This window comes from Triplophysa rosa, linkage group LG23, assembly GCF_024868665.1.
Source record: "Triplophysa rosa linkage group LG23, Trosa_1v2, whole genome shotgun sequence".
NCBI lineage: Eukaryota > Metazoa > Chordata > Actinopteri > Cypriniformes > Nemacheilidae > Triplophysa > Triplophysa rosa.
In genome coordinates, this window is record NC_079912.1 from 18,106,334 (window position 1) to 18,120,527 (window position 14,194).

The following is a 14,194-nucleotide window of genomic DNA, read 5'->3' on the forward strand; positions in this document are numbered from 1 at the left end:
TCATAGAAACATGTGAGTGTGACTACAGCGAATGTGTGTGTCGGAATCATTTATGCCACTTATTGAAAACATCTGTAAAATGACATCTTTTTTTCATTTCTTATCAGTATGAAACCCATTGCAGCTATAACCCGTCCCCTATTCCAGCATCAAACTGTTTGTGTCTCCCACGAGCCAAATTAAAGTGCTCAGACAGACCACCACTGTCTCTCTCTCCTGCCTACTTCTTCAAACGCCCCCCAAAAACATTCACAGCCAACAGGAGACTATCGGAAGGTCAAACCGCTAAGAGAAGCACATCATTAACAAGTGTGAGAAATGTGAACTGAAGCTAAATGTTGTTAATTGCTATTGAATTTTAGGCAAGCTAATTGGACAATCACTTAAGGGAAGCCTACAGGAAAGACTCGCAGTTACTCTTTAAATAAACGGTCAGAGGTCATCATCTCCACTTGGAATAATTAACGCTATTTTATTCATGCTGGTTTTTTTGGTACATTTTCTATGCTAAATGAATTTAAACCACTACTAGGAGACGAGAATAACATGTAAAGTTGCATGCAAGCAGCAGCGTGTGGAGGTCTCAGGTGGGACTCCCTCATGCAGTAAATATCTGTGGTTCTCTAAGGCACGAGAAGAAACCACCTACGGACCCGTGTGTGTCACATGACAGATCAACAAGTAAAACCACATGCACAGTAAAGCATCAACACAGATATGCATTAATGCATGCGAATCCACCCACTCCCTTTACATACAAACACCTCTTGGATACAAAAGCACGAGATGAGCTCGATTACATCGACTGTATAACTCTTCCCTCATGCACAAAGGAGTCAAGCAATCGTGTCAGCATCTCAATAACCGATCTGTTCTCATTAGAGACTTCTCGAAGCATTAGATAGCCACCGCGCACACCCACACAGTACATTAGCATTACCTGATATTGGTCATGCTGCCGCCTTTCTCAGATCCCAGTTTGCATCGCTCCAATTGAGTAGCAACTATCTGACGCTCCGCCTCCAGCTCTCGAGTTAATCTTTCAAACTGAAGCTCCTGAGAAAGAGACAGAGAAACGGTTACAATGCAATTCTTTAAAGCTCCATTAGACGTTATTCACACTAAGTATAAAGCATGTTAAAAGGCAAAATCTTTACAAATCAGTGCAGATCAACAGGTGGAGCAAATTTGAGTGCTGGGGGATGAGCAGAAAAAGAGAATACAGCTTTGGAAACACATTGCGACAGTGCATCTGACGCATGCATCTGTCTACGCTTCGTACATGTCGCACAATGCAAGACATTATGAAAGATTGAAGACGAGCCGATTTGTCCTGGTGCCACGGACATCGTATGACTTTTGCTTGATAAAACAAGTGTCATGAAATACTATTCCAATGCATCACCTCAAGGACAACTTCCAGGTCTTGCACACCAAATGCGCACATTCTGCATCAAGTTCAAAGTACACTCCTGATATAAGATGCGCCAGGTTTGACTTATTTTTGGTTTAAAAACTACAATTGACACATTTTCTATAGGTTGGACAACCACTGAGCCACACCAATTCACTTTGACATACACTCCTCTGGCTTTTATTGACATGGGTAGTTGACAAATATGCAGTTAAACGTTTTGTAACACTTAATTTTTGAAGAAAAATACATCGATTTATGTAGTGAGAAGTTTGATGTTTGATAACATAAAAGGGGTTACTGACTTTTTTGTCAAATCTTTCACTGTTTGTTTTAACATTTTTTTACTGAACTGTACAGTAAATGTGTCCTATGATGTGACATAGCAAAATGTATAAAAACAACTCTTAACAGCTTAACAGATAGCATAAGAGAGATTTATTTGAATTGTTAGACATTTATTTTCATATAGGGCTATTTATTTAATATGAAATTATGAATAACATTATTTCACCATAAACATACAGTTTTAATGCAAACAAAAAAATGAAGGGTGTTGCATCAAAAGGACAACAAAACATTTTATAGGTTCTAAAAAAGTTGTAATTTATAAAAGTTGTAATGTATTAAAGCATGTTTGACAGTCACAACATAGGACAACTTTAAGATGTGGCTAGATCTAATAACAAAGCCGTTTTTATAACAACAGCTCCATGTAAGAGAAAGAACTCCACTTATTGTATTTTAATTCATTTTTATCCTGTGTCACTGCGAAAATGCCATGTCATGTTAACAACCCATTTACAAATGCCTCTTAATGTAAAGACCTATGAAATCAAAACAAAAGCACATAACAAGTTCGCAAAACAAAGTATTACGAAAACAAAATAAGGTTATGCAAAAGAAAAACAAAGTATTAAGCAAAACAAAATTTTCTGCAATACCTTTCACTTTTCATCACAGCCTAGAACTGCCTTAGCAATGCCATTCTATTACCTGAACTCATTTTTAAAGTCTATATTCCTATGAAGGGGATGTTTTGTACTCTCCTCTAATTAAAACGAGTTCAAAAACTTGGTGTTATTTAATTGAAACGCTATAATCCCCCATAGAGAAACTTCTTTAGAAATTGCAATGTGTAGGAATGTGTAGCAGTGTACCCGCCAGCTATAAATCAAACAGGCAGACCTGCGGCCAGCCCTGCGAAGTGATAATCACCGCTAACGCCCCAGCTGGGACAGAAAGTGCACCATCAGCACCAATAAAGGCCCATTCCACCACCGGACGACACATCTAAACGCTTAGACCGCCAGCCCCAAGCTGCCCCCTCCAGGCAGCCAAGCTTTGAGCCGCTAACACAACCTACGCCAGGCTGGGCACAGCACCAGACGACAATCTCTTGAAAAGCCTTCGAACAACTTCTGATTCCTCAAAGGCACCCACAGAAACAGAAAGCAGGGTTTTAACCAAGAGGAAAAAAGAGCTAAGATGCCAAAGTGTTTCATTCCCACGACTCATCAGCGTTGAGAAATCGTCCTCTCCGAACACACGGAGACGAGAATAGAAACTCAGAAACCAATCAGACGCTCTACGGCAGGAGTTCCCGTCACCCTTTACCTGTTTTAATTACAGCTAGTCAGCAGGATCGATGAAGGTCTTATCCGTAACCACATGCACAGGGGGTCATACAATAGGAGGGTTTATTGATCCAGCTCTGAAAGCCATTTGTGCGCTGAATTTGATGATGGTGGGTCCCACCGGCCTCTGTTCTCAGACACCAAAACAACTCTTTATCCCTTTTCAATCCCAAAGCACCTCTCTTCACCCGTACTCAATCCCGACCAACCAGCTGCCTGCCACAAAACACATCATCTAACCTGCTGAAAACCCATTCTCCCTCTGCCCACCACTCTAAAACAAGCTGTTTTTTAACCCAGCGTTGGGTCAAAAAGGGACAAACCCAACAGTAGGGCTAAATGAACCTAAAAGAAGTCCATATTTGACCCAACAATGGGTTAAGACAAACCAGCAAAGGTTCATTTACAACCCAAAGGTTGAGTTCTTCCCCATTTGGCTCAGTGCTGGTTGAAAAATAACCAACATTTTTTTTAGAGTCTATGCACATATTTTAATACTTTACATATTACGCGGCCCCAATCATAATTCATAACCGACCTTCAATAAATGTATATAATAATCACAGATGTGAAACAAAAGTGCATCTATCTCCATAGCACTCTTGTCGGATACCCCCCAAAATTGTTTGAACCAGACGCCGTATACTGTAGCTCCCCCTAAAGAAAGCAAAACTTCAGCTTTAAAGCCGTACAAAATACTCATATACGGATAACAAGCAAGCGCCATAAAAACACATAACAGTCAGAGCTCAGAAACTTTAAACTCACCTTTTAATAATCATCAAAATTCCCACCCTCTCTCAATTCTCAGCCTAGAGCGAGAGAAGCTGTAGCTGCCCACACGCCCGAGACGGCGAGATCATCGCAACCCCAGCCTGTCCACCATCCCTCCACTTAGCCCTTCCCGTTAGAGAAATTCCTCAACTCATTACAGGCGCTGGCGGTCTGCACCTCACGCTCACAACCGAGCCACAAAGGTCTCCATGGCAACAGAGGACCCAGCGCCCCCCGGCATTATTTATGCAACGTTTCATCACTCAAAAGACCCGCCCACTAGCCGGTCTGCCAAATCGAGCCTCACCTAAATCGCTCTCCTGTTGCCACTTCTGCCCCTTTTCACTGAACTATTTGTCCCTACAGTCTCAAAGACCGGAGGAGTGTCCGAGAATTTTGAGTGCCTTCGGGGGGAAACGCTAAATGCCTCTTTCCTCCATTCTTCGTCTTCCTCTATTTATCCCTCGGCGCACTGAAAAGCCGGTGAACTTTCACAGTCTGTTCCGCATCAATACGAGCCTGGAAGTCGGCGCTTTGAGAGAGATGACGGCGCAGGAAAACTCAGAACTATTCATCTAATGTGTCGGAATGGGTTTAAATACGACGGCCGAATACAAGAGCTTTTCAGTAGCTTTAACTTCTAAAACCCTTTCAGCGGTACCAGATATTCATTATTTATTAAAAGCGCACTTCACCGCAAATGACCTGCCTAACAGCTCTCGGAGTAAATGAGAGAAGTTCTGGAGTCAGAGATGGTACTGACTTTAACAAAGCCGATGTAGACATTATAAAATGAGATTTCAGAGTTAGTTGCTGGGGCAACAAGCCAGAGAAATGCTGCTGACCGTTTGCTTTGTGTTGTCTTGACGTAAGGCAGGTCAGCGATGAAAGCCGATTGATAAAAGGTTAGTCTAGCTGTTCTCATGCATACCAAGTGTGCCGTCACCCTCCCTGTTAATAAGCTCCTCTCTTCCCTGTGATCTCTCCATCCTCACAGATGAGCTTGAGAAGAGAAAACACACACTCATTCACTGCACAGACATGAAGATGCTTCTTTGGTAAAGGGTGAGGTTTGAAAGCACCATATCAGTAAGCAGATGTCAAGAAACAAATGGTTGTTTTCGTGGCATACATGCAATGCTCATGCATATTCGGTTCTTTAAACTGTGAAGGAAACGTTGAGCAACAGGACGTTTAGCCTTCACTAGCAAGCGGTGACCTCTGTGTCCATTTGTATTATTTTAGTACATTACAGTATAGTCATAATTCAGTGATCAAGGTTTAGTAGTTAAAGGTGCTCAATGTGACACAATTTAACCTTAAAAGTACTTGTCACTTTTTTAAAAATCTGTAAAAATAATATTAAAAAAAGTAAAAAATATATGAAACCTTTTTAATATAAAGGAATTTTCTGTATTTATTTAATGTACTGCTACTGGTCTTGTTTTATAGTTAAAATATCTAAACATTCTAATATAAGAATAATTTAAGAATAAGTTAAGTTTATGTTTAAAACAAGCAAAGGTAGGGTGAAAAAATAAACTTGTAAACTTCTTTTTTGCTTGTTTTAAACATAAACTTACATAGTTCTTATATTTTCATAAAACAAGATTTTTTTTAGAAATACTAGAAAACAAGACAAAAATACAGAGTGATAAATTCATTTTTGCTTTAACTGTTTATTTTTCTGCGCAAAATTTAAAACGTGGGTCCTTTACATTAATACGGTATATTGTGCCCTATTTTTACAGATTTTTTACAGTCTGGCCAAAAATCACCAGCACGTTTTCCACATTTTTACAGTGCAAATCACGCTGAACAAAACATTGCCAATTTATTTTCAGCGTTTTCTGTGCTGATTTTTGGAGGTATAAACTGTCACGTTCAGGGAGGATTTAAACACGGCACAGCTGAGAGTTTTAAAAGCTATTGATAAATCAGCCTTCTGTAAATATTTAATAAACAACAACTCAAGAGGCAGAGGACGCACAGAACTTTGTGAATGACGGCTGTTCCAGTTCTCCACAAACCCTTTGACCTTTCTGTCATACAAGTAAATCTGTCCAAATGATTCGTTAAAAACACATCACACAGATACGCGATTTAGATTTGTTCATCTGTTCGCATCAATAAATAAATCACTTGACTTTCTATTACAATACATCTCTTTTTCTACCACATTTATTTAGACCACAAGCTCAGGTCCCATTTGTATACCTTTGGGCGGTGATACATCGAACTAGAAAACTTGATATAAATCCACATACCACGGACTACAAAAAGCGTATATTTCTACGTACTTGACATCTCAGTAATAAATTGTTCTTGTGTGGCCCTTTTTGTAGACATGATACTACTTACGATATGGTTTTGTCTGCACTATTCAGCACAGACAGACAGTATCCAGTTCCAGCCCCCTGAGGAAGCCACCTGGATCCCCTACAGAACGCACAATAGGTCATGTGATCCGAGGGTTGAGCGAAGCCTTCCATCTCCCTCAGGTGACACTTTCAGACCGGGACGAGACATCTAAGGTCATTGAACCTAGTGTGCCTTTACAACTAACTTCAATGCAACACGGAGTCACAAAGTTCATTACGTCAAACACAACACGCTGGAGTTTCACCTTCACACCATTAAAAACAGATTGTTGTAAAAAACCCCACTTGCTGTTTATTTATCTTCTCAAATAAACAGTAGACGGTATTTCCAGGCAGCGGCAAGGTTCAGAACCAGTCTGATTGAGGTTATTATTGTATCTCACTTACTTCAACAGCTCTGTGCCAGGAACCCATCCAGAGTTCGACAGCACTTGTAGCAAGCTCTCCATCTCCACTAGACCCAAGAGCTTTCCCTTTACAAGGCCAAAGGCAAAGTGATCTGACAGCACTGAAGAAGATGCAGTTTTTAAGAAAATATGAGTGAAGGTTTGGAGATGATCTTGTAATAGTTATGACCTAAACTTAAAGATATAGTACACCCAAAATGAAAATGTTCTGTTAATGACTTTTTCTAAGTATATCAATTACACGCTATAGACATGTCAATTATGTTCAGTTTCTTACACAGACTGGTGATTTCGCTCCAAAAGACCCCATTATGAAAGTAACATCACCCGTGGAATTATGAATCACCGATGACTATGGTTTTAGCCCAAAATCTTGTCACATAAATCTTGGATGGCCTGAGACTCAATGCTGAAAATAAAAACTTTACTTGCAAATGCAATTAAACTTGTAAGCATCTTTTCCTAATTAAATTAAAGTGATACTTCACCCAAAAATGAATATTCTGTCATCATTGACTCACCTTCGAGTTGTTCCAAATGTGTATAAATGTCTTTGTTCTGATGACCACAGAGAAAGATATTTGGAAGAATGCGCATAACCAGACAGATTTAGCCTCCATTGACTATCATAGCAGGAAAAACTACAATGGGAGTCAAAAGTGCCCCAGAACTGTTTGCTGTCCTACATTCTTCAAAACGTCTTCTTTTGTGTTCAACAGATAAAAAAATGATAAGTAATTTTTCCTACTATGCGAGTCAATGGGGGGCAAGATCTGTTTGGTTATAAAGCATTCTTCCAAATATCTTTCTCTGTGTTCATCAGAACAAAGACATTTATACAAATTTGGAAAAACTCGAAGGTGAGTCAATGATGACAGAATTTTCATTTGATATATCCCTTTAATATATTTGACCAGAGTAAGGCTCACATACATCCTCTGAGGTTCTTTGTAAATGTGCAGTTGGTATATTATGCAATAAAAGCTTTGAAGATTTTGTGTCACCGAATCAGCTCTGTGGGAAAGGTACGATTGACAAAGCTACGTAATGAAGTTGACGGTGCTAATCTCTGCTCTGCATGTGATCAAAGCACATTAAGAGGATATTCAAAATCCATTCACGCATATGCATTTCATGTCAAATTATTCGTGAGACACCCAGCGATAGCAAAACGTGATTTTCATTATCCATACATTGTTAGACTAAAAATAACAAAGACATTCGCAAGTTCTAAAGGGAAAGACATCGAATTCCCACAGGTAGTTCTTACCATTCTACGAACTTTAGAAATCCTGTGTGTATTTACAGTCTCCCACCTCGTGTCTTCTATTTTAAGCGTGTGAGGTTTGACTAAGGTATCCTTGACTTTAAGTGGGTGAATTTGTCACATGATCCAATAATAATAATCTCTTTGCTACAAAGAGAGAAGCAGAAACCCCGAGCGAGAGGGGAGTGCTTACATGAAGGACACAGAAGGATAGAAAGAGAGAGAAAGAGAAGGGCAGCCATCATCAGCGTTCTGTGATGAATGGCCCAATTAAATCAGTTCAAAAGCACAAACTCCGTCTGTCACATCTGTTATTCGGTAAGACTAAGAATAGCCAAGTTACCCAACACGTACATAAACAAACTACGCCGGACAAACAACCTTTTCTCTGCCCAGGGAAAAAAATACACAGTGCTTTTAAAAAGCCTTAGTCTCAAAGACGAAACTCACTTAACCTTTACAGGCTGTGCTGAAGGAGCAGGCCGTGAATTAGTCTCACTCACTGTTTCATGAGGAAATTTATCTTCTGGAAAAATCATAGGGATGATGTATGTTTAATGGGACGGGGTGGCCATAAATTCAGTCGACCCAAGATTGCAGGCTTTTAATACAGTGAAACGAGGGCAAAAGGACAGAATTTTCCTCATAGTTTAGTGGTGATGGGCTGAACTTTCGGTCACAGAAAATGTACTGTAACACCGTGTCTATACCGGGCGCCACGCAACGCGACACGACAAAAGACATTAGAGACGAATTAGAACCCATCATCATTTTACATTTTGTACGGCCAAAACACACAACCATCTTCAGTTTACATTGATAAGTCGTAATATGTGACATCATATACTTTAGTATAATGCATATTTGCGATCACGTTTGTCTTAGCAGTGATAGATCTTTTGGAAATTGGCAGATCAAAAGTTTCCCCATTCTCACACATTTACACAATAAGTGACTAAACCAACATCCCATGTTGTAGGCTGCAGATGTGCCTGAATTACCCAGAAGCGAGTTAGCATTTCAGCATTTACGATTCCATCGCCCCAATGTCTATTGGTTCTTTGAATGGGTTTTTAGAAAATTGCCTGAAATAAGATCTGTGGTTTACAAAACCAAATATTTTCAAGTTTTAATCTATGACATTAACCCTTTGACGTGATAATTAAGTCCACACTGGATACGGCCCATTAAAACAAGCCGTGTGTTGTGTCGCGTCATCGCGCATATAAATCTCACAAATAATGCAACATGAGCGCATATATTAAAAACGTGGATGGGGAATCATTTACGGAGTAATTACTTACTAACGTTTGAAAAAGTTGTCCGAGGCTTGGTGGTGGTGACGTTGATATCCAGCGACTGTAGTGTAGTCTGTTATAGCATCACGTTAGCTTTTCACTTCTGGCGATTGTATTTAGGCTTTAAAAGTAACTAATGTTGTGTTCATTTGTAAAGATTATCTTGATAGACAAAACGTGCAAACATCATGAACCTTTCTTAATCACAGTTTTTGTTTTTTGCGATCTTAGATAGATTTAAATCTTAGATATAGATTAAAAAAACATAGGCTTTCGGTTGAGGGAACCAGTGCGAGTCTGTGCGACGCTAACTTCCGGGTTGGCCTACAAAAAACATGTCATCTCTGCTGTACTCTATTCTGAGGTCATATTCTCTCCATTCCCCGGGCGCTGCAGTGATAGCTGCCCACTGCTCCGGGTGTGCGTGTGGTCACTACTCTCTGGATGGGTTAAAAGCAGAGGTCACATTTCGGGTATGGGTCACCATATCTGACTAATAGGTCACTTTTCACTTTCACTTCACTTTCACTTCATATCTTAACAGTGTGTCAATAGTGCAACATTTGTTTGAATACATTTTGTTAGTCAATACTGCAATGATCAACAGTGACACATAATCAGTTTTTCTATACAGTCGGCTCGCTGATGTTAAAGCTGAAAAAAAAAATTTGACCAAGTACATAAAAAATAGTCAAAACTGTCTGCTTACCTTACCCTGATTCACAATACAATTAAAATTTCAAATGAATTATAATGATTTATAAGGTGTCTGGTACAATTCCACAAGAAATATCCGTTTGACGTCATTCGACATACCCTGTGATATTACTTTTTTTTTTGTTTCCTTTTGCATAACAACATCGTGGATGTATAAACATCTGCAACACACAACAACAGGCCAACAAAAACACTTTTTTTGTATAAACTTGTAGAGCAGCATTAGCGGATAACCGTGTCTGTGGAAAACAGCTAAGAAACGTTGTTAAGAAACACATCTATTGAAGGTACCTCTTCACGCTGCTGAGGACGACTACTGGAGCAATAAAACGGCACCTTAAAATGTCAGTGACTAAATGCCAACTCATAGTGAAGTTGTGCCTCTATGTCAACGCTGACCACATGAGAAATTTTTGCGCACTCTCCGGCCGACTGAACCGTTCAACGGATTTTGTCCGTGACGGACGCAAATTCATCGATCGTCAGAGCCGATTGTTTTGATGGATGGAAGCCGTAGAAAGGCAGGTCGACAGTCTCTATCCTGAATCAGCAGTGCTCGACAGATGCGGTAAAACTGAGGAAATGGAAAAGGTCAACTGAAAGGAAGAAAACAATATAACCGTCACAGGAGAGAGATTCTTTTTTCCAGCCCCTTTACTCTTCTGGTGCTTCGAGCGTGTGAAATGTAAAGAATTGCACAGCAAGCGCTCTCTTAAAGGTATAGAGAGTGCGCTCGGAAATGAATGGATATTTTTGGAATGGGATTTACTGTATGATGTGCAAGACTGCTCTTCGAAGGAGACGGGTTAAAAACTCCTTCTCTAACACATTTTAGTACGTTACATTAATGTATAAAATGCATACACTGAATGGAAGGTGCTTTGGATAAAAGCACCCGCCAAATGCATGGTCAAAAAAGTACAAAACTAAAACCAATTCCTTATTAATAAACAAGACTCAACATACACCATAGCTTATTTTTGTGTCTAGTTACATGTTACAGATGATACACTGAGAACTGTAATTTGGTTACACCTTTCTCATTAGACGCTAGCGTGGCAAAGGCCGGGACAGATGAGCTCATAATTAAATCTTTAACATCACCAATGCAGCGCACAGAACATACGCTGCAGGAGGGACGATAGCGGCTTCGCACTGACTCTGAGTTTCACCTAACACAATCTGTCGCCATTTTCACAACGCACAATGGCATCTCTAATCAGAGCTCTGCTTAAGGCTTCTGAAGGGATGCTGGGGGATCATTTGTTAGAGAGATACGCGCACGCCTCTACAATCTCTTCTGGTAATTGCCATTAATGGTTTCATCCAAGCAGGGCTTCTCTTCATAACAAAGCATAAACAAATACCTCTGCAAAGTTGCAAATACTCTCGGGACAACCAAATGTGTTGGAGAGGGTGCGATTCTAAATATCAAAAATATCTTATGAATGATTGCTCACAACCTCATGTAGTTTTATTCAATGCAAGAACAGTTCATTCACAGACCTGTCATGCTAAAAAGGACATCAAAACACCATAAATGGATCTTTAAATCAGACCACATGACGTCTGAAGATATATGATGGATTCAGGTGAGGATCAGAGTGAAATGTACTTGCAAATAATCTTCTTTCCATCAAAGCCAGTGTCAAGCTTGTGTTTATATTTAAAACTCTAAAATACATGATTTTTTTGTCCGTTTTAGAGAAACAGTTAATATATAAAAAAGATACATAAAAGATCTCAATTATTATTATTATTGTTATTATTATATACTTATATAAAAATTGGTCTACACAAAAAAATAAAACTTTTCTTCATTGTCTAAATTTAAAAGTATTTTATTTTTAAACAGTTGATATACAAAAGAGTAAATAAAAGATTATTATTATTATATTAATAATATTCTGAAAAAAATGCCCTACGGAAAATAATAATAAAAGTTTCAAACAACATGAATCAGTAAATAACTTAAGAACTTTAATTTTTAATTAAAACAATTAATAGAAAACATAAGGTTAATTAATATGAAGCGCTGCATATGAACTTTTCTTCATAGTCTAAATTGAAAAGTATGATTTTTTAAATGCAGTTTCATAAGATGACGCCTAACATCTAACAATAAAATCTAATAATAATACGTCTAAAATTACAGCACATGAATTATAATCAAAATTCATACAAAAGGATTTTAAGCCAAACTGTCTGTCACTCACATTTAGAATAAGACCTCAGAGACCTGAGCCACAACAGTTTCATCACGTAGCTTCAGTCTTTGAGACGTCGCAGAACCTCATCCCACTGACAGAATGCTTAATGTCTTCCTTCACACGCCTGATGTTCACGTTTAGCTCCCGCGTTAACATTTCACATTTGCGCAGAAGTGTCGGTTTTGTCATCTTCTGCCCATTATTTCCATGGCCTGGACCCAACGTTGGGTCTTTCATGTGGGGGTCAAAGAGATTAGAGCGTTTGAAGTGTGCCAGGCGCTGGCTGAGGGAAAAAAACACTAGTTCTTATGAGACCCAGTGGCTTTCGTAAAAGTACAAGAAAAAAAACTAAAGACTGCAGTGAAAGAGATTGAGTAGGCGGCTTTGAAACACAACATTTATCTGTGCTGTGTGATGACATGTATGAAATGTGAGTGACAAATAGTTTAACAAAAAGCCACAGTTAGGGGAAAGGTATATGTTGCGGAATTGGATTGCATGACATAAAGCACGCACCTGTGTGCACGTACTGTACATGTAAAAAAAAAGCTTCATTCAAATCTCCCATCATCACGACTTGGCGGAGACAGGAGTGAATACATAATTACTTCATGAGAAAACCAGGATTTTTCAAATGGTGTTTAGTTGTCTATAATATAGCATGTACTGTAGATTAATGTTGATATGTAGATGTGCTCTGCAGCTTTACTGTCTGAGATCTTCTAAAGCCGGGTAGACACTGTACAATTTTGGCCATCATTAGGCGACCTGAGACAAACTTTTAGAATCGATTTTTAGAAAGATTACTATGATCCTAGGCCAAAACCTGTAGTCTTTGATCACTAGTTTGATGTTCTCGCCGACAGCATATTAATGACCACCGCAATAAAACCTCCTATTTCCCACTAATAAAATTCTGCCATTGTCTAAAATCTCGATGCTATTCCTCACCATCTTCATATTCGACAGTTTCTGGCTAAATGTAGTGCTCGAATTGAGGGGGGCTGGGGGAACAGGGACCCCCCATAAGGCATTAGTGAAAAATAGACTTAGGGGGGCCCTTAGATTTAAAAATAATAATAATAATGACAAATCTAAAATTTGTGCAGATAAGATTTTACTATTTGAAAACTATTTGAATAAGTTTTAAGATTATTAGTCCCACCCAAGAAAAAAACATTGCACTGGGTAAAAGCACTCTAAAAACACTGGGTTGTTTTCAACCCATGGTTGGATAAAATATGGATAGAAGACCTATTTAAACCCCACATTTGGTTTTGTCCATGGGTTGACAACAACCCAGCATTCTCCTAGATTACGGGGTAAAGGGACATGCATATGAAGGACTTCTGTTTTACATGTTGTTTGGACGACAGATTTATCATCTGACTGAGGCAGGGTGTGTATGTTTGTGGGGGTGTTTTACAGTCAGCAGTTTGCTGAAAGATAGGACAGCAAAAAATGTCCTGAGAGGTCATTAAACACACACACAGAAAACAGCCCTGAGCCGCTTGTGGCAGATGTTGACAGGGGCTCTTCATCTTTTTCTGACCCCAGGAGACACACACCCCTCACCCTGGCTGGTATTACATCAAACAGACACAGGTCATCGGTCTAACCCCTGATATACCTGCCACCTTTCAAGCCAAATCAAACACACCCCAGGACAATGGCTTTCCAATTGTGTGACTCAGCCTCACCGCTCACAGGAGAAATGATCAAAACTGTTTACTTCCTGTGGACCAGGGCTGCTTCTACAAGAAGGAAAAAATGTATACATGTTTTAAACCTCTTGTAGGGTAGCGTGAATCTGGAAGGGTAATAGTGAAGAATTTGGGAAAGTCACATGACGGTAGTCAGCTGCACAATGATTGGCTGATTCTTAGACATCCAAAATAAATTTTGTTCCAATTGCATTTAAGTTTAAAGGGGTCGTATGGCGAGAATACGTGTTTTTCTGTGTCTTTGGTGTGTTATAGCTCATGCATGTATTAGACACGTGAAAGTGTTGGAACAAAAGAGTCATTCTATCTAAAAGCGAATGCTCACCCAGACCTGCCTGAAACGCCTCGTGTAGCCACACCCCCAC

General features: G+C 39.3%; 1 protein-coding gene across 3 annotated transcripts in view; it reads right to left on the reverse strand.

The window, feature by feature from the left end:
- Positions 1 to 14,194, reverse strand: part of ctnnd2a (catenin (cadherin-associated protein), delta 2a) — a 274,012-nt gene that overhangs the window by 194,165 nt on the left and 65,653 nt on the right. For 2 of the 3 annotated variants that reach the window (XM_057322474.1, XM_057322473.1), the window contains exon 3: positions 941 to 1,056. In XM_057322474.1, the coding sequence (XP_057178457.1) occupies positions 941 to 1,056 (116 nt within the window). Of the gene's footprint in view, positions 1 to 940; positions 1,057 to 3,819; positions 3,972 to 14,194 lie in introns of those variants that run through there. The other variant, XM_057322475.1, reaches the window with a different exon arrangement.